Source organism: Drosophila albomicans, chromosome X, assembly GCF_009650485.2.
Source record: "Drosophila albomicans strain 15112-1751.03 chromosome X, ASM965048v2, whole genome shotgun sequence".
NCBI classification, from domain to species: Eukaryota; Metazoa; Arthropoda; class Insecta; order Diptera; family Drosophilidae; genus Drosophila; species Drosophila albomicans.
In genome coordinates, this window is record NC_047627.2 from 11,451,721 (window position 1) to 11,471,660 (window position 19,940).

The 19,940-nt window shown below is 37.8% G+C and overlaps 3 protein-coding genes across 4 annotated transcripts in view; 1 reads left to right on the forward strand and 2 right to left on the reverse strand.

The window, feature by feature from the left end:
- LOC117578282 (uncharacterized) overlaps positions 1–15,727 on the reverse strand; it is a 38,416-nt gene extending 22,689 nt beyond the window's left edge. Inside the window, 2 exon segments of the mRNA XM_034263719.2 lie at positions 320–511; positions 14,875–15,727. Of these exon segments, the coding sequence (XP_034119610.2) occupies positions 320–511; positions 14,875–15,556 (874 nt within the window). The 5' untranslated portion in view covers positions 15,557–15,727.
- A 4-nt stretch (positions 15,728–15,731) lies between these two features.
- The window catches only part of LOC117578281 (serine/threonine-protein kinase phg2-like), a 72,800-nt gene continuing 68,591 nt past the window's right edge, over positions 15,732–19,940 (reverse strand). The window contains exon 4 of one of the 2 annotated variants that reach the window (XM_052006556.1): positions 15,732–15,935. In XM_052006556.1, the coding sequence (XP_051862516.1) occupies positions 15,841–15,935 (95 nt within the window). In that variant the 3' untranslated portion in view covers positions 15,732–15,840. The remainder of the gene's footprint in view (positions 15,936–19,940) is intronic. The other variant, XR_007955251.1, reaches the window with a different exon arrangement.
- LOC127565849 (uncharacterized) lies at positions 16,632–17,042 on the forward strand. Its single transcript, XM_052006562.1, has one exon. The coding sequence runs from the start codon at positions 16,753–16,755 to the stop codon at positions 16,972–16,974; it is 222 nt and encodes a 73-aa protein (XP_051862522.1). The 5' UTR covers positions 16,632–16,752; the 3' UTR covers positions 16,975–17,042.

Below are 19,940 nucleotides of genomic sequence, written 5' to 3' on the forward strand. Positions count from 1 at the left end.
TAGCTAACACTTATAACATAACTCAATATTTGTCACATCAAGAATAACATTTTAATATTATTTAAATCGAGATCACTCGAAATTTTTGAGTTGAAGCGTGTTGCAAGTTGCGTTGATGAGTTCTAATGCACGATCTGATGTTCTGAATAAATTCGATATCGTACTGATTGTGTGGTGTAATCGAATGGAACTAAACGAGAAACGAGTAATACTATATAATATATAATATGTAAATAAAGATAGGAGAGGCAAGCGTTAGTCAAATCACTAGTTCAAGTCACAAATGTTAACGAAACAAATTATACTGTACCGCACGAACCTCCCTGAGGAAAGAACTGCGAATAGATCACTTTGAAGGTATCCTCCTTGACAACGCCCGTGGGGCACTCAGCCTTAAAACCGCGATAAATTCGTTTGATTTCATCCTCTGTGAAGCGGGTGGCACGACTCAGGGCGCTCAGTGAGTCTGGTCTGTAGCGAGCTGGCGTCTCGAATTCTTCCAGTTCCGAATCTGCAAAGTACGCAGAGCAAAGCATAAAGAGAAACAAAGAGAGAGAAGTGGAAGAGAAAGAGAGAGAGAGAAAAAAAGGGAAGCATGAGTGAATGTGATTAACAAGCAATAGCAGGGAATTTATTTAATATTCAACCACAAGCGAAAATGTTGTAGCCAACATCATCATAAAGGGGCAAAATTTAACAACACTTGAACTTAACTTAACTTATTTTTTAGCAATTTTCATTACATTTTAATATTCTTTTTCCCAGCTTAAAATTAAAGGGGGAGTTCATAAGAATTTGTGTTATTTTCTTTATCCGAGTATGCTCGACTGTAAGATACCCGGCATTTTTCTTAAAATCTACCAACTGGTCTACTATAATATACTAAAAATATACCGAATGCTTTATTTGGTAATTATATATTTGATATATTTCAAAATATACCATAGAGTGTAAAATATACCACATTGTTAAACGAATTTTTGGTATATTTATATATTACATAATATATCAGAAAAAGTATATGTACACCTATTCTTTGGGAGATGCCTTCTTCTGTCTGCAGTATATAAAGCGACATTCGAGTGTGCTCGACTGCGAGATACCCGGTATTTTTCTTAAAATCTACCAGCTGGTCTACTAAAAAATTCTAAAAATATACCAAATGCCTTATTTGGTAATTATATATTTGATATATTTCAAAATATACCATAGAGTGTAAAATATACCACATTGCTAAACGAATTTTTGGTATATTTATATACTACATAATATACCAGAAAAAGTATATGTACACATATTCTTTGGGAGATGCCTTCTTCTGTCTGTTGTGTATAAAGCCATATTCGAGTATGCTCGACTGTGAGATACCCGGTATTATTATTAACCAAACAAGAATGCCAAAAGTATACCAAAATATACCTGATTGTTTACTAAAAAACACATTGCTACAATATATCGAGGTAGCCGACATTATTCTTAAAATATACCAAACTAGTATACCAAAAATACTCAATTTTATCATTGATATACATACTTCAAAATATAGAGTACAAAATATACCAGATTGTCAGCTAAATCGGACATGGATATATCGTCCCGACTAACCATCGGAGATACCTCCTTCTGCCTGTTGTGATACTCTTCTACCTTATGGCTAGCGGATATACAAATATTGCAGGAAAGTTAAGCAGTATCTCAGACAAACTAGCATACTGTTGATTTACGGCTATTACTCTACAAAATAACGTGAAGGCATTTTTAAATTCGAAATTCAGCTGGCGTAAAATGCATTTAAAGCTTAGCGTATGTATTTCGTGGTTTCTGTCATTAGCCGCAGGCAAATTTGATGTGAGGCAGCTCCACATCAAAAGGTGAGCTTCTTATCACTCGGCCCGTCTGCTGTCTGCTGTCTGCCGTCTGCTGTCATGCTGACTGACAAGTACAGCACACCAAAGACATACTGAAGTTGGCGTGATTTTGATCTTTTGAGTCGCTGCTAGCGCTGAATTGACTTGCAACTTCCTTAAGTACTCGTACTTTGCATGTCGCTCGGCAAAAAAGTTTTTTAGGCCTTTTATACGAGCTTTCCATACATTAGCAGTAGTTGTAGAAGTGTGCGTGTGTGTGTGTGTGCAGTGCTTGTGGTAAAAGTAAAAAGAAAAACTCGGCAAACTTTTCAGTCAGGCAACAACAAAAAAACGCCGAGTGACTTTGGCCCAGGTAAATGCCCCTTTGGCTTTGTGTGAAAAATTCTTTGTGGATGCCGCGGAGCCTCAATTTTGGTTAATTAAAAGTTTTGCTCGACTTGTAAGTACATGCACACGCACACACACTCACACATGTTTGCCTGCAGCTGCGTATGAGTATGTGTGTGTGTGTGTGTGTGCGTGTTAGAGTGAGTGCCCAAAAGCAGGCAACACTTTTCACGCGCTTGACAAATGGCTGCTTAAAAATGCATGAAACACGCGCAGCAACCGCAGCAGCAGCAGCAGAGGATGTAGCGGATGGTGCGGAGGGGAGAGAGAGGCAGAGAGGAGAGACGTGCCCATGGCAGCGCATCAACTATTTGTCAGCCACACCCACATTAAGCCCAGTTTGGCTTCGTTTGGCTTCGCTTGCCAAGGACCTGAAGTCAACCATACAAAAACGTGTGAATACCCAATAATTGTCAGATAACCGAGTATGCTCAATGTGTGAAAGAGTGATATTTATTGCTAAGTAAATAGTTTTACTGAAATATTACGAATATCCCCCTGGATCTTTGATGCTGCTGCCGGGTATTCTCTAGTCTGTCCAGTATAAACACAAGTGTGAATTACAATATATAGTATTTACAGCTATTTGAACATGCTTAATGTGCTCCACATCCTAAGTACTATTAATTTTAACATACTTTTAAGCGCAGCTAACTATGCAAACTCTGCTGCTACCGGGTATTCCATAGTCTGTTTAATAAAAAGCTGTTGGCTATGGCTGCACATAACATATGTGTGTTAAGTGGGAATACCCAAATATTCATAATGTATGTTTAATGTATCGAACGGAAGAACTCGCAATACAAAATACGATTAATTGCTGCACAAATTTCTATAGCACACTTTTAAGCGCAGTGTAAAACGCGCAATTGGAATTCAAATTGAGTGGAAGTTTGCTGCTGTTGCCGGTTAATCTTTCGTCTATTCATTAAAAAACGAAATCATATTTACGATTTACTTCTACCCTAATTATTTACTGAATTATTTACTTTTTTTATAGCATACTTATCAGCGCAAAGGAACAGTTGCAATCTCTCCTACTGCTGCCGGGTATTTTGTAGTCTGCTCAATTAAAAAAACATGTAATTTATGCCGAAATAAGCCACACAAATACACACACTCTCATGCATATGCAAATTCATTGTTTAATATGCGCTTTTCTTCAACAAAAGTGAATAAAATAGAACAAATGAATTTTATCGCCTTCAGCAAAAAGACCAAAAAAAAAGTTCAGAATAAACATTTCTAGCATTTCGTTTTGCAGCTGGCTAAAAAAGTGCCACCAGTTTAATATCCTCTCGAAGATTAAGGTCTACTGTGGGGAAATTAAATTGTTGCAGTAGCTTCAATTAACTCCGAGAAGCGCATTCGATTCACTGTTGACTTTATTAATCTGATACTTTTTAGCAGTTGAAAATTACGATTGAGAACAGTTTCTTTTACAAAATAGAGCGCTTTCAACGTTTAATCATAAAAATAATTTGTTAAATATACATCGTTGGAATACTTTAATTCCTATATTAAATGTAAGAAATCTGCACTCCTTAAAATCAACACAGAGCAGTATTAATCCAAAAAATATACCATATTAACATACTGAAATATACCGAAAGTTAGCTACTAGTAGCGTGTATAAGTCTCTTTGATCAACTCTTGATTCTAGTTTTAACGTTATTAATGAAAACGTATTCTATGACATCGCTGTTTCTTGGTCTCTCTCTATCTTCTTAAGAGAAATAAAATATCAAACATGAAACTTATGATATGACTTATCTTGTGAATATATAATTTAAACTTCAACGGAGCATTTTTAGCATCACACATATCGGACTTTTTCTCTATTTAATTCTCCATGCGATAGTTATAGCTTTGAAAACTTAAATTCATATGCGCATTGTGGTGTTTGTATTTGCGTTGTGTGAATTTTCACGTTTTCCCAGCTGTCATTGCATATGAAATGCCATAAATTTCTTGACCTTGTACGCTTTGTCGTTTTATGGCTTCATTTTATTCCTATTTTTCTCTTTTTCAAGGGGGTAAATAACATTCTCAAGCTTAGTTTTATGACTCTGTGTGCAGCTTCCATCTTCCATTCCAGTTTTGAGTTGTCTATGTGGCAGTTGCAAGCAGCCAGTTGGCATTGCGGCATTGCGCAAATTGTTGACGAAATGCATTAATTCGAATATATATTCATGTTTGTTTGCTTCTAATTTTTGGCCTCCATTTTTGTGGCATTCCCAACTGACATTTGTGGCATGTCCGGGTGTGTGTGTGTGAGCGTGTATTGTGCAGTTTTTCACTAAAATGTCTAAATTATTTGCGTGGCTAACAAAGCTGTTTGCACAATCTCCGACAACGCTTCAAAAATGTCTCAAAGTTTGCACACAAATTATTATTATTATTTTTACTTTTTGTTTTTGTTTGTTCGCTTGAGGTCAAGGTGTGAGTGAGGAGTGACAGGTGAGTGTGTGAATGTGTGTGACTAGCAATGACAGTGCAAACAAGCCGCTCATTTGCGTGTGCCAATGTTGGCTGAGAATAGGGGGGAGGAAGTGAGCAGTGAGCAGGGAGGCGTGGCAAATGGTCAGTGGTCAGCGGTCAGCGCTTCGCTCGTTGCAATTGGCAACAATAACAATAAATAGGGCGTGAGTGGCGCTTGAGCACGCTTCAACTCGCCGCTCGCTGTTGTCATTGTAATTGCAGATAAAGCACACTCACACTCACACTCGCACACACTTGCCGAGCGAGAGTGCACACACACTTAGTGGCAGCTGCAGTTGCACCTGCACCTGCAACACTTGCCGCATTGCATGCGTTCGCATAATAAGTTGCTGTTTATCTCGACGCGGTTTGTTTGTCTGTTTGTTTGCCATTCTGCTGCTGCTGCTGCTGCTGTGTGTGTGTGTGTGTGTGTGTGCTGCGCAGGTGTCATGTTTCCGTTTCCGCTACAGCTGCAACAGTTGCCACAGCCGTAGCAGCAGCAGCTGCAGCAGCGGCAGAGTACAAATATTTTTGCATGCTGCTGCTGGCAACCACATCAGCATCAGTATCTCGCTGCATGTGGGTGTATATATATGTGAATGTGTTTGTGTGTGTGTGTGTGTTTGTGCTGATACGTGTGTGTATGTGTTTGTGGTGGTTGCCTGTGGCAGAGCAGAGCTTCGGCTTCAGCTTCGGCTGCGGCTCTTCTCTTTTTATTAGGTTCCATTGCAACTGCCAACTGCAAACTGCAAAAATATTTACTTTCGTTCGTCCCGTATCAAGTTTTCGATAAGTGCAAGGCGGCAACCACGCCCACTTTCAGCCAAAGTGCAAATTAATAAAATAAAGCAAAAGCGTAAATAGATGTCTGCAGAGCACATAAAACAGATACAATCCTTTGAAGAAGTGCGCTCAATCGAAGCGAACGCAGAAGATACGCCACAGAGAGAGAGAGAGAGAGACAGATGAACATTCACACACACACGCTCACACATACGTGAACAGTCTAACGCCTTTGCCAGTTTTATAGCTTTTCGTTCGCTTTCCCTTCGATAAGCAGCCGCCAAAAAAATAAAAACCGAAAAGAAAAGCCGGGAAAAGTGACGGCGATGTGGAGGAAGTGTGTCGTCGACATCATTAAAATAAGACGGAAGGCGTGGCAAACTAAAGTGAACTCACACACACAAACACACACACATACACACACACATATCGCACACAGATGACTTGGCTGACAGTCAAAACGAGAAAAACGAATCTATAAAAATTTTTTATGAAATCGTTAAAACTAAGTAAATGCGATGCCTCGTAAAAGACAAACACAGATATTGTTCTTTTTCCTCGCCCTTTGCCCTTTTCCCCGCACCTCTTGCACCCTTTACTCGGGTAATGAACAAGTTATCGAGAACATGGCTGAGCGATACACAAAATGAGGTTACGAGTACATTCCTCTCATTCATTCGCTGCTTTTTATCTCCGAGTTGTAAGTATTTGCATTCAAGGCTTTCGTCATAAAATTGCATTCTACTTTGTGGTTATTATTAGCACGCATCTCAGCATCTCCTCGATTCTCAGACTATGCCAAAGAGAATCCCATAAACTCGGGCTGCCAATGAAATTATTTTCACCAATTGAAATACGCATTTACGAGTATTTGCAAAATATTTGCTATTACTCAAATGCTTATCACATGCAAAGAAAATGGTGTGCAAAAATAAATAAACATAAATATTATCATCATATTTCAATTTCTTTTTTCGGCTGTTTATTTTTATGGAAATGACACAAAGTGTGTGTGTTATTTTCCAGGAAGTATTAAAAGAAATATTTATTTGTCTGATTTAATGTTTACTGTTTTTCCATGCATATCACATAATTCCAATAATGAGTTCTCAGTACTTGAACAACATTTAATTTAAGTACGATCACTTCACTGTAGTTCCGTTAAATGCACATGTAATGCAATTAGGATAAATGTTCAGTAGAACTTTATTTAGATCATCATTCGACTCTTCAACACATTGGTATATTTTGGTACACGGTATGTTTTATATTGGTATATTTATACTGTAGTAGTCTTTGGTATATAGTATGTTCTATATTGATATATTCATACTGTAGTCGAATTATTTGGTATATTTTGGCATATAGCAAAATATATAAAAATACCAATTATAAGCATTGGTATATTTCAGCATTTTCAGTATATTATGTGGTATATTTTTATATCGGTATATGTTTACTCTATTGGTACTATAAGTATGTTATATATTGGTATATTTATACTGTAGTATCGAAACACTTGTTATAGTCTTCGGTATATTTCAATACTTTTTCGTTGAAATATTTGGTATATTTTTGGCATCTTTTGGCATATACTATGGTTTATATTGATATTTTTACTATAGTAGTTAATCGAAATACCAATTAAAGCCTTTGATGTAATTGGGCATTTTGTCGGTATTTTATTTGGTATATTTTGGCATACAGTAAAATATATAAAAATACCAATTCTAAGCATTTGTATATTTCAGCGTTTTCAGTATATTATGTGGTATATTTTTATATCGGCATATGTTTACTCTAGTGGTATAAGGAAAACCATTTATAGTCGTTGGTATATTTCAGGATTATTGCGGTATATTATTAAGTATATTTTAAAAATAATATCGCACCGTTATGTCGAATTTAGCTTTCTCACTTTTTTTTGTCAAACTGCAAATTGAAATACCAATTAAAGCCTTTGATGTAATTGGGCATTTTTTCGGTATTTTATTTGGTATATTTTGGCGTACAGTAAAATATATAAAAATACCAATTACAAGCAGTGGTATATTTAAGCATTTTCAGTATATTATGTGGTATATTTTTATATCGGCATATGTTTAATCTAGTGGTATAAGGAAAAACCATTTATAGTCGTTGGTATATTTCAGGATTATTACGGTATATTAATAGGTATATTTTAAGAATAATATCGCACCGTTGTGTCGAATTTAGCTTTCTTAATTTTTTTTTTGTCAAACTGCAAATTGTAAAAGATATGAGTGAAAAATGCTCTATTAAACATTTCGATTATGTAAATCTTTTATCATTTAAAACATCAATTAAACTAATAATACAATAAAATACTTGAATATGCAATCACTCTCGACAACTTTTAAATTTTAAGCATGGCATATTTACCACTTTTGAAGTAATTCATACTAATTTATCGAGTAGCTTCTAAGGGATTGCTCTACGATTAGTTGACTTTCTGCTTAAGCCATGTCGCTGGGAGTACGAGAAGTAATTGTGTACTTAGTTTAACGAGAGAGAGAGAGAGAGAGAGCTTTGATTAAATCAAGCCTAAAGAATGCAATTGCAAACCGTATAAATCACGGCGAACGAGTCGTAAATTCAGCATGAAATAGCTGCGGACTCAAGTGCAACAATTTGTGGAATGGTATTTAGCAATAATAGATTTTATAATAAAGACAACAGCAGTCAACGGGGGGCAAGGGAAAGCTGCAACAAATGTGTGTGGCACACAATTCGCGATATGCTGGAGGTTTTTGTTTTCTTATTTTTTGCAGGCTCGCAAGGCAATGCGATGTAAAACTGTGCGCGGCAGTAAGACAATGGCAAACACTTATCTCGTTGAAATTCGCGTAATTTACGGCGCGTGGATATTTCATAGCCCAAACAGCGGGCGCACACGGCGTATGTGGAACATTTTTGTTCTACGAAACGAAAAAAGCAAAAAGCTGAGGCAAGGACTGACGACAAAGTTTGTGGCGGGCGCGTTGCACATCGTCGTCACATTGTTGCCGCTATGCAATGTCGCTGAGCAAACTTGCAATAATGGAACAATGCTTATTTTTCGCTGTCGTTTTTGTTATTATTGTTCTTGGCTGCTGGTGCTGCTGCTGAAGCTGCTTCTGGATTTTATTGCACATTTGGTGGCAGCGACTGTTGCTGACCATGGGTTATGGTTACCGTTGCTGCCGTTGCCCAGACAATTACCAACTAATTGCTGGCCAGAGAAAGAGAGAGAGAGAGAGAGAGAGAGAGAGAGAGAGTGAGGGAGAGTTTACTGCAGTTGTTTCAGCTGCTGCTGTGCTGGACTTATACAGATAAACACACATTCATCTCGACGCTGGCAACCTGAATGCAAAAACTTTTCCACGCAGCCAAACAGCCACTAAAAATACAAGTGAAAAGTAAGAGAAAAGCCACTAAGCGAGTGTACTCGACTGCGAGTTATGCTGTGGTCAGAATTCAACAAGAAATAAAAACAAGATCAAGATTAAATGGGGAACATTGTATAGCAACAAATTCAAGATACATACTGAATTATACCGAAGGTTACCTACCTACTATTAATATTATTGATCAACACTTGATTCTAGTATTTATGTTTATAATGAAAACATATTTGACTACAATCTTTCTAAATCTCTCGCTTGCTTCTTAATATGTATAAAACATAAAGCTTATGACTTATCTTGTGAATATGTAATTTAAACAGACACTTTGAATTGTTCAGCATTCAAGATCGAAAGGAAAACACTCAAATTTTATAGCAGCAAATTTTATTTTTACCTTTATTTCTTGATGTAATAAGTATTTCAAAAGCTTATTTTTCATACATCATTTAGTATCACTTTTTGTAATAAAAGTGAAATTGCTATGTTATATTACTTTTTTGCTAGTTACTTAGCTGCTCATGATTGATTTTTACCTACAGTTAGTACACACCTTGTAATGAGTGTAAGAAGTTCAGGGTATAATGATGAAAAAGTGTAAAAAATTATATGAAAAACGAAATGCACTTAACTCATTTGCAAGCCGCGTAGAATGCGCTTAAATAAATTAAAATGTGGCAGCCCTGACACTTAAATAACATACATACAAACATGCGAATGAGTGCGAAGGCAGCAGCAGAAGCAGCAGCAAAATAATAATAAAAATAATACAACAGTGGGAGAAAGAGAGAGAAAAGAAAAGAAACGAAACGAAACGGAAAAAACAAACATGACAGACAAAGGACAAAGTGTCCTGGCATCCTTGCGCTTTCGGCTGAATGCACGTGAAAGGCAGTGAAAGTGCGCCAAACACGAGACAAGTGACAAGAGAAAACGAGAGAGAGAGAGAGAAACAAATGCAAGTGAGGCCACTGAGGCAACTGTCAAGATAGTCAGACTAAAATGTGAAGACTGCAGACCGCAGACAGCTAAATGTAGACTGCAGACCAAAGCGAAGACGAAGACGAAGACCAAGTCAAAGGTGGCACATGCAGGTGTTTTGCTGTCGAGATGGAATCACAGCCAAAGACCAGAGCTGAGCTGAGCTGAGTTCATCGTGAGGTTGCACAAGCACTTAAAATGTGGCAGTTGCCATTAAAAATAATGTTATAGAACGAGAAACGCGAATGCGAACGAGTATCAAACAACATGCAAGAAAGAGCGAATAATGAAATGATAATTAAAGCCGGGGCCAGTGAGCAGTGAGCAGTGAGCAGTGTGCAAGGCGCAGGCTAAAAGCTAAAAGGACCTTCACTCTCGGCCATCAAGTGCACAAATTGAAGCGACCACAAAATGCAGACGCTGAATTCAATTATGGCACGAATGAGTGCGAGTGCGAGAGTGAGTGTATGGGTGTATGAGTGTGGGTGTGGGTGTAAGACTTTGGTGTGGATGTGGTCGTAATGAAGAAATTATGAAGTGCAGTAAAGCACAGAATAAACAGGCGAAGGGCAAACAAAAAGTCAAGACAAAACTAACAAGCCAGACGGACTGATGGACAACAAAAAGGACTTACAACTACAACAGCAGCAGCGAAGACAACGAACAAAACGAAGACAACGAAGACAGCAAGGCAACAGCAAGCAAGCGAGCGAGTGAGAGCAAGAAAAAGGCCAAGAGGCAAATGGACCAGAGACAAAGTCTGCAACGGAAATTGAGATGAAGACAGCAGGGAGATGCTGTTGATGCTGATGCTGCTGTTAGAAAAGAAGATGACGAAGAGGAGGCGAGGAGGGGGAACCACACTCTGATTGAGCTGGCCCCCGGGAGAAGGAAACAATAAAATGCAGCCAGCGGCAAACTCAATGTACAAAGCGACAGCAAGCAGAAGCTGAAACAGAGAGAGAGCTGCCAAAGCCGAAACGAAGGAACAGCAGACAACAATTTTACTACAGCTTATTACTATAAATAAAAAAATATATCATTTCTTTTCCTCTGTTGTCATCTGTCCAATCTTTTGTTGTCTTCGCTTTTGAACAAAATGTTGGCGAGCAGATAAAAAAGTGACGAGGCATCGAGGAGTAAACTTTGACAGTGTTGAACAATGTTAGCAATAGCAATGATCGAAAGACCTTAAATTTGATTTACGGCTTGGGTTATGCTATCAAAATAATAAATGAACTTAGCACCAAGCGTGAATGATTTTGTGTATTGATCAAACTTAAAGAAATATTATATTGATACATTGCATAGTTATTAAAAAGCATTGCTAAGCAAATGATATTAATATTATTCCAAGCTAATACAAACAAATCAAACTACCTTAAAAATAAATTTATAAATAGCAAGAGTTTTAAAAGAAATATTGGAAGAGATACTGCTAATAATTTAAAAAAAATCATTCAAAATGCCCTATAAGTAAATTTTAACAACCTATTTTAAAAAAAAAGTACTGATAATTATAAAAGACTATAAACCTTTTTAAAAAATACTACTTAACAGATTGATGAGATATTTAGAAATCTTGGAAGAGATAACAATTTTTTAAAAAACACAACTAAAGAGATCTTAGAGCAATTCAGAAATTATGGAAAAGATACTGCTGATAAATTGTAAAGATATTCAAAAAAGTCTAAAAATAAATTTGAAACCCTTTTTTAAAAAGTAAAACTGAAAAATTCAAAAGACTTTTAAAATTATATTTAACTGATATTTAAAGCTCTGTTTAAAATGTTTTCACAACAGCTAAACTAATAAAAGATATTTGAAAACTTTAAACAAACTAGCAAATATTAAAAGACATTAGGGAGATTTGCTTCAATGCAAAATATGTTTATGCATTATGATGCACATGAAGTCTGCAGTCTGCAATCAGTGTTGTAAAGTTGCGTGCAGTGATAAGTGTTGATCAAGTGTTTCGCTGAATGGCGTCCAGAGATAAGCAAATGTCTTTTTAATGCACAAATGCGACTTTCGGCAGCTATTTAAGTGCATTGTCATTGTGCATATTAATATAAATTGAGAGCAGTTCGTTTCAGCTGAGGAAGAGTTTTATCTGTGAGCGTGGTCAGAGGGAAGTGGCTGGCGGGGAGCGGAAAGCGAAGAGACAGAGGCCAGAGGATGAGGCCAACTTGTCATTCATCAAACTTTTTCAATAAAACTTTTGCTCAGCTCATCGCTGGCCAAGCCAAACGGAGCTGCAAATCCGGCACTCGCAACTCATTTTGCGACATAAGACGGAAACGGGGGCGAGAAGTATAAAAGCCAAAAGCCGATCACAATGCCAAACTGAATTCAAATTTACCCAAGTTGTTGTTGTTGTGTCCCGAATTACGCCATGAAGCTGCAGCAGATACTCGTATCCTTGTGGCGGAAAGTTTCTGTCTCTGAATTTCCACTCGAAATCGAATCGAACCGAATCGCATCGCACCCTCGATTGTTTCGATTTTCATTTCGGTGTCTGCTATCAAACTGTCATTGTCAAGGTGCTCCACGTGGCAGGCACATTGAAATGAAGCCAGCGAAAGCGTAGGCGTGTCCTTAAACAATTCCGTCTGGCGCGTGGAGTATTATGTTATATAGACGTATTGCATTTCATATCGATTTGCTACTTCAGAGAATGTATTTTTACAAATTGAGCACAAGTCGAGTAACTTTTTTATTTTATTAAGCTCATCAGTTTGCCAAATGTTGAATGATATATTCTCGTCATATATGTACTTGTTATAATAACAAAGCAATTGCAATTGCAGAGGAAGACTTATAGATTCAATTTGCATTTCAACGAGTTGCTTGGCAAAGGATTTGGTTTCAAGGAAGCAACATATGTATGAGTAATAATAGTAATAATAATAATAATAGCTGTATTGGAATTGAGAATACTTATATCGAAATGTATATAATTAATGTCTTCCACGTACTATCGTGTAATCAAGTGATTGAAATCGATATGTATTAAAAATGCAATACTGTACCGACTAGAATTGTGCTTTTTAGTTAATTTTGGTGAAGCAGTTCAGTAGTTCAATTCGAACTGAACGAATAACTTGTTCTTATAGATCGAAAACTAATACGTTATTTCTTTTCAGCCACGTTTTTTCGTTTTAGACCTATTCGAATAGATTTGGTTTGTTGCACTCCCATTGCTGTTTCCGTCAAAGTTTCATATGTTAATGTTTATTTTTAATATCAACATTACAATAAATCTAAACCGACTAAATTGAAATAATCGAATAAAAGAATGAATGATCTAACAAGATCTTACGAGCATGACAATCAAATCTACTATATGAAGGACCTTCAAAGAGCTTGTTCATTTGATCAGTTGTGTGATCGACCTAGTTCATAACGAGACGGCACTTACATAGTTCTTGAGTGGTGGAAGATGAGCGCGCGAAGAAAAAGTTGTAAAATACAATTAAGAAAATAAATAAAGCGAAAATTTTATATGTCGAATTAACTTTCATATATACATATGTAAATGCTTTCGTATTTAAATATTTTAGGTTTGATTGTATCAAATATAGCATAAACACAAACGTAAAAAGATAATAAACAAGTAAGAAAGCTACAGTCGAGAGTGCTCGACTGTGAGATACCCGCTACCCATTTTGAATAAAAGCAATATATTTTGCGGTATTATTCTCAAAACATACCAATTATACTACAAACATACTAAAAATATATTTTGGGGTATTATTATAAAAAATATAGCAAATATACTAAAAATACTAAAAAAATATACCACATGGTATATTTGGTATATCGATATAGTACACCATTCAAAATATACCATAGACGGCACAATATACCAGATTGTCGGCCAAAGCAAATTAGACCCCTAGTAAGTAGGCGTTTTTGCCCATACAAAAGTATTTCTTTAATAACTTCGACAATTTTTATCTGATCGCAACCAAATTTTCAGGGATCATAAATACTTTTAAAATAAAAGCTTTTAAATTACGCTTGTTATTCGATTTTTTTGATTTACGGGGGCGGAAGAGGGCGTGGCAAAAATTTGAAACAAACTTGATCTGCGTGCAAACATAACAAATGCTGTCGAAAAAAAATTATAGCTCTATCTCTTATAGTCTCTGAGATCTAGGTGTTCATACGGACGGACGGACAGACGGACAGACACACAGACACACAGACACACAGACGGACAGACGGACATGGCTAGATCGTCTCGGCTGTTGACGCTGATCATGAATATATATACTTTATAGGGTCGGAGATGCCTCGTTCTACCTGTTACATACATTTCCTGCCGGCACAAAGTTATAATACCCTTCTACCCTATGGGTAGCGGGTATAAAAAGTAAATCAAGCGGAGTCAAATTGTTTTGTTTTCGATTGTTTTTCGTTTGCAATTCGCTACTACGATTTTGATCTGAGTTAGCTTTGCAAGTTTTTTAATGTTATTAATATTAGTTAATTGCACAAATTTGTATAATTCACAGAACTAGAAGCTAGAGTTGCCAACGATGCAATACAAATGGAAGTTTTCTCGCTAGCGAAGAAATCAAGTTTGGAGTTAGTTAAGGAACAGCTTCAAGCACACAACGAACACACATTTAAATTGGAGTGGAGGTTAGTCAAGAATCAATCGATGCGTAGGCGGTTAGTGGCGAAGTTGTGTAAAGTAGTGAAGAGAGGGGGAGGGGCAACGAACACCGCTTACGCTTCGAGATGCAGCCCAAGGCCAAGAGGAGTTCAGTCAAAGCTGCGCAACGAGCACGAAGAGAAATATGCACAAAAGAAGAGAGTTTGGGGAAGAGAGAAATAGAAAGAAATGCATTCAGTATTGCAGAGATAAATCGGGACTAAGAATTGGGGACTGGAGAAACGAGAGAAACGGAGAGGCGGAGAGCTTGCTCAACCAGGAACCAGGGCTACTACAATTCGCTTACCATTCTGTGCGGCGCTGCCCTGGAACAAATTGCGCAGATAGCTGATGAGACGTCGATGCAGCGGCCGATGGCGATGACGCGACGACTTGCGAACCGACGACGACGACTCCTGGCCACCGCCCTCGCCCTGCTCCACATCATCGAGATCGGCGACAGCATCCTTGCCACATTGCGACGCATCCACAATGATCTCAATACTTCGCTGCGTATTCGATTTCTTTAATACCGACGCATTGCTGCTGCCAGCTCCAGCTGCCGAAGTAGGTCCAGCTCCTCCAGATCCACCACCAGCTCCAGCACTTGTGGAAATGGTACCGATGAGTGCATCGGTGGCACAGCTGCCGGTGCCCGCAATGCTGCTCACAATATTGTCCCGCGAACTGTGCGCCGGCTGCTGTTGAATGATCCGACTGTTGCTGCCCGTCAGCTGCCGTCCCCCGGTGAGCTCGTTGACGGTGCCATTGCTGTGGCTGCCGCGATAGATGAGCTCCGTCTCATTGGACACCTGACGCAGTGCATGCAGTCCCAGTCCCGTATGCGAGGCGCTGCTCGCCATGCCACCAGCTCCAGCTGCAGCTCCTCCACCTCCACCTGAGGCTCCGTTGGAGCCACCGCTGCCATTGAGGCCTGTGTAGTAGGCGCTGTTGGGTCGCTGCGTGTGCTGCACTTGAGGTCCGGCCATGGCGCACTCTTCTCTCTTTAACTTTTAGATGATCTACTGCTGTTGCTGCTGGTGGTTAGATTGATAGACTGGCTAACTGGCTGACTGGCCGACTGGGCAACTGATCAGATGCGGTTGCCTGGTTGCCTGGTAGCCGCCGCCTGGTCCGTCTAGTTGCTAGTTGTTGTTGTTGTTGTTGTTGTTGTTGTTGTTAGGCGCCTGTCTGCTGCTAGTAGTTGGGTTAGTAGTTTTAGTTGCATTCTGATCATTCTGATGTTGTCATTTACATGTTGGCGATAATAGCGTTAGTTCTCTATACGTTTTGCTTTAGCTTCAACTTCAATTTGCAAATTCAACTGCGTCTTCAACCTGCACTCCAATTGCACAATTCTCAACTCATCTGCGCGGCGATAGAAAGATTGGGGAAGAGAACAAGATAAAATATCAGAGGCTTGATTTTGTTTATTTCATATTTTTTAGTTCATCACTCAACACCAAGAACTCTCTCTGTGTGCATGTGTGTGTGTGTGTGTTTTAGCGTGGTCGTATACGTGATATTTGTATGCATTCAAATTCAAACCTTGGGTAAATAATTAAAGCATGCTATTTGTATTTACATTTTAACAAATTCCGATCATACAAATTTGAGATTTCAGCTATGCATAAATATGAATAAAAGCAAAACATTGCGGTATTATTCTTTAAATATACCGCAAAACAGCAGAATGATATATGTATTTGGTATATTGATATACCACTACATTCATAATAGTAATTTGTAATTTCATTTAAAACCGTTTCCTTTATATTATACACATCTAAACATTTGTAATCATATTACTATTATATATTATATTTATTTAAACAAGTTTCATCGTTAATAAACCCTTATTTAATTTAGTATTTACATATATGTATGTGTATTAAACAAAACACATGAGTATGAATAATATACTTCATAAGCATATTAACATTTCATGAATATTTTTCTTTACTTTCAATAGTGATTGCATTTTTTCATTAAAATAATATATATATATTTTTTTATATGATCATAGTAGGCAACTTTTTGGCATTTCATGTGCAATGTTAGAATTTTTCTCTCAGTTGTGTATTATTGTTCATTCGGATCAGTTCGTAAAAGTCTAAATTTCTTTTTTCTTTTTTTTTGAGATTGTCCCTCATTCGAAATTTAAGAGATCTTTTTGCCTCACAAGATGTCTGACGATAAACCCTTCAATCCTTTCTACATTGGACCACATCCGAGCATGGCATGTGCTCCAACAGAGACCTCAACAGCGAATCAGTGCACCGATACAGCAAAGGAAGAGAAGCAGGATGCACAGTCTACTACTGCTACAGCTGCTACAGCTGCCAATGGGGAAGTGAAGCCTTGCGACTCAGAGCCTTGCAAAGAAGGAGAAGCGCAGCAAAGTTAGCAAATAACACGAAGAGGGACAATCGCATCGCACCAGCTAATTAAATTCAGAAATTCATTGTGCATGAATAAATAAATACAAAAAAGAAAAAGAAATACAATTAATCGTTCGCTTTATTTACTCTCTGTTTGGTCTACACTGCGGTCGAAGAGAAATCGAACTAAAACCAGTAAGAAAGCTACCTGCTACCCATTTTGTACAAAAACAATGTGGTAAAATATTCCAAGTTAATTACCAAAAGTGCCAAAATATACTGAAGGCTATAGTTGGTACATTTATATACTACAACATTCAAATTATACCACATAAACAGCCAAATTAGCTGGGACCCGATTGCGAATGCTATATTTGGTATATTGATAAACCAGCACATTCAAAATATACCATATAGTGCAAAATATACCAGATTAACAGCCAAAGCAGTTATGGACCGATTGCATAAGGCGTTTTTTGCCATACAAAAGTTTAATAAACTTGTATGGGATCGCAATCAAATTTTGAAGAATATTAAAGACTATAGTTATTTAGGACAAAGAGAATCATTCACACATGTTTAAAATATGAATTTATTATCCATCGATTAATACCTTTGGGTGTATAATTTGCACAATCAAATTTATCATTTTGTAATCATGACATCTAACTCTCCAAAATACATATTTTAGGACTTGAGCTACGTAATGCTATGATTATTTATTTATATATTGCGATTACGCCTTACAACGCATCTCAAGTGTAAAACCAAATTGCATTTCCTTTGTTTGCAGCTGCGCTTTTATGTTGCTCGCATTTTCTATTCAGCGGGTTTTCAGTGCAATTTGGTAGAATTTGGTGCATTTGCATGTTTTATGCGTTGCCAGCAACAGTAATGCATCAGCTTCAGCAACAGAAGCAGCAACAACAACAACAACAACAGCAACATCAACACAGCAGCATTTCCATTTATATTGGTATTTGCAACATGGCGTTTTGCAGCGTCTCTCGAGCGTATGTCTGTTGCAAATTGAATGAAGTTCAAATTTATTATTTATTGATAGACTTATGCAACTGCAACAGCAACAGCGGATTACATGAGCTCTTCTCTCTCACTCTCTCGATTTTTTGGCCCTTGTCAAAATTGCTAACACTGCTGACTTCTTTGGCATCATCAGCTGTTAAACAGCTCTCCCTCTCTCTCACTCTCTCTCTTTCGCTCTATGCCTTTTCTTCGTATTATTTATGCTTTTCAGTCTGCGTCACTTTTGTGTACTCGCTGCTCTGTTATTTAATGCGATTTTCCTGTTAAATGGAGACAAGCGAACGAAAGCGTTTTTCAATTCCTTAGTTAAACGCTTTCCATAGAGCTTGCTGCCAGTTTTAATTTTCGCAAATTGTCTGCACTTAGTTCCTGTTTGCCAAGCACTTGAAGCACTCACTCTCCTTTTCATTGCTGTGACGTTGTCGCTGCATGCAAAATGCAAACAATCTTTGAGGACAAGCAATTTCTTAGCAGCGTGTGTGCAATTGAACTTATTCACGCATTCTGCATTCGCAAACCAAACATATGAGCAATGACTGCGACTCAGCTCGGTGTTCCTGAATTCTTATTCGCTGATAATTCTCAAGCAAAATCGAGTAACATTTCACAAGCGTTTAGAATTAAACTATTTATTACGTCTCTTCGAATGAACGAAAAGGAGCGAAAATAAGAGCAAGCAAAATGAATAAGTTCACCTTCATCTGTTCTCTTTTGTTCAGTTCACTTGTTCACAGGTTCCATTTTTGATTAGTCGCTACAACAGAACAAAACGAACTTATCGGTTATCGAACGATGAACAATCGAAGTTCATTAATCAAAAATGAACAAACGAACTTTTGCAGTAAATTGTTCGATGTTTACACAACACTACTAACAAAGCAATAACTGCAAAATTTTGTTGACATTACTATTTCAAAAGTTCTGTTGATTTCGCAATGTGCTCTAAATTCAAAAATAACGAGTTGGCTACATTAACGCTAATGCCATATCAAAGCTGTGCTATGCATACTTTTACAATCAACAAGTCAACCATTCACTGCAATAAGTTTTTTTTTTGTTTTTGTTGTGTTTGCAGAAGCCTAATGGAAATGCAAATGATTGTGCCATTTGGAAGTGTCAACAAATCAAGCGTAGAAACCTAATTTATTGAAATGTCGGAAATGTAATCATTAAAGTGCCGTGCCAAACAAATGAAAAACAAAGCATAAATATCTATTAAAATGAATTGAAATAAATTATAGTTTACACAAGCCGCAATCGGAGAGTGGAGAGTGAAAAGCGGAGAGTGCGTGAGGAGCAATGAAGAAGAAGTGTGGAAAGAAGGTAAGACGAAAAGACGAAATATGTTGGCTACGCTATATACATATGTATGTAAGTATGTATGTATAAAGGTCAGGTGGTGCTTAATGGCAAGCTGGGCAAGCACTGGAGTGCAGGGCAAACACTTCGATGGGAAGGCAAAATCAACGATGTGAACAGAGGAAATTAAGTGCATGGCAACGAGGAGCTCAACAACGACAACGTCGACGACAACGACAACGACGATGGGGAACATTGAGGTCTTCTTGAAGACAACAATAGGACTCGCATATTTAGAGGCACTTGAGCATGACAAAAAGAAAGCAAGTACCAAGGAAATGAAGCTGAAATTTATTATAACAATACACGGAATAGTAATCGAGTGCGGCTGCTGCTGCTGTTGCTGCAATTTGCTAGTCCAGCTTGGCCTTGGGCTGATGAAGTGTGTCGGAAGTTGGGAATGTGGAAAGTGGCAAGCGTAAGGCGGAAAGCGGATATGCCGCTCAAAAAGGTACGAGCAGATAGAATTATGATGGAAAATAAGGCTGTCAACAGAGACACAGCCAGAGTAGGGAAAGCTTGATAAGCTAAGCAGAGATGTCCACAACTGGAGGAGGATGCTAATTGTTTGTACGCGCCAGTGAAGCAG

What these genes read in the sequence shown, in the direction of transcription:
- LOC127565849 (XM_052006562.1), top strand. Translation starts at nt 16,753, where the DNA reads ATGTCTGACGATAAACCCTTCAATCCTTTCTACATTGGACCACATCCG.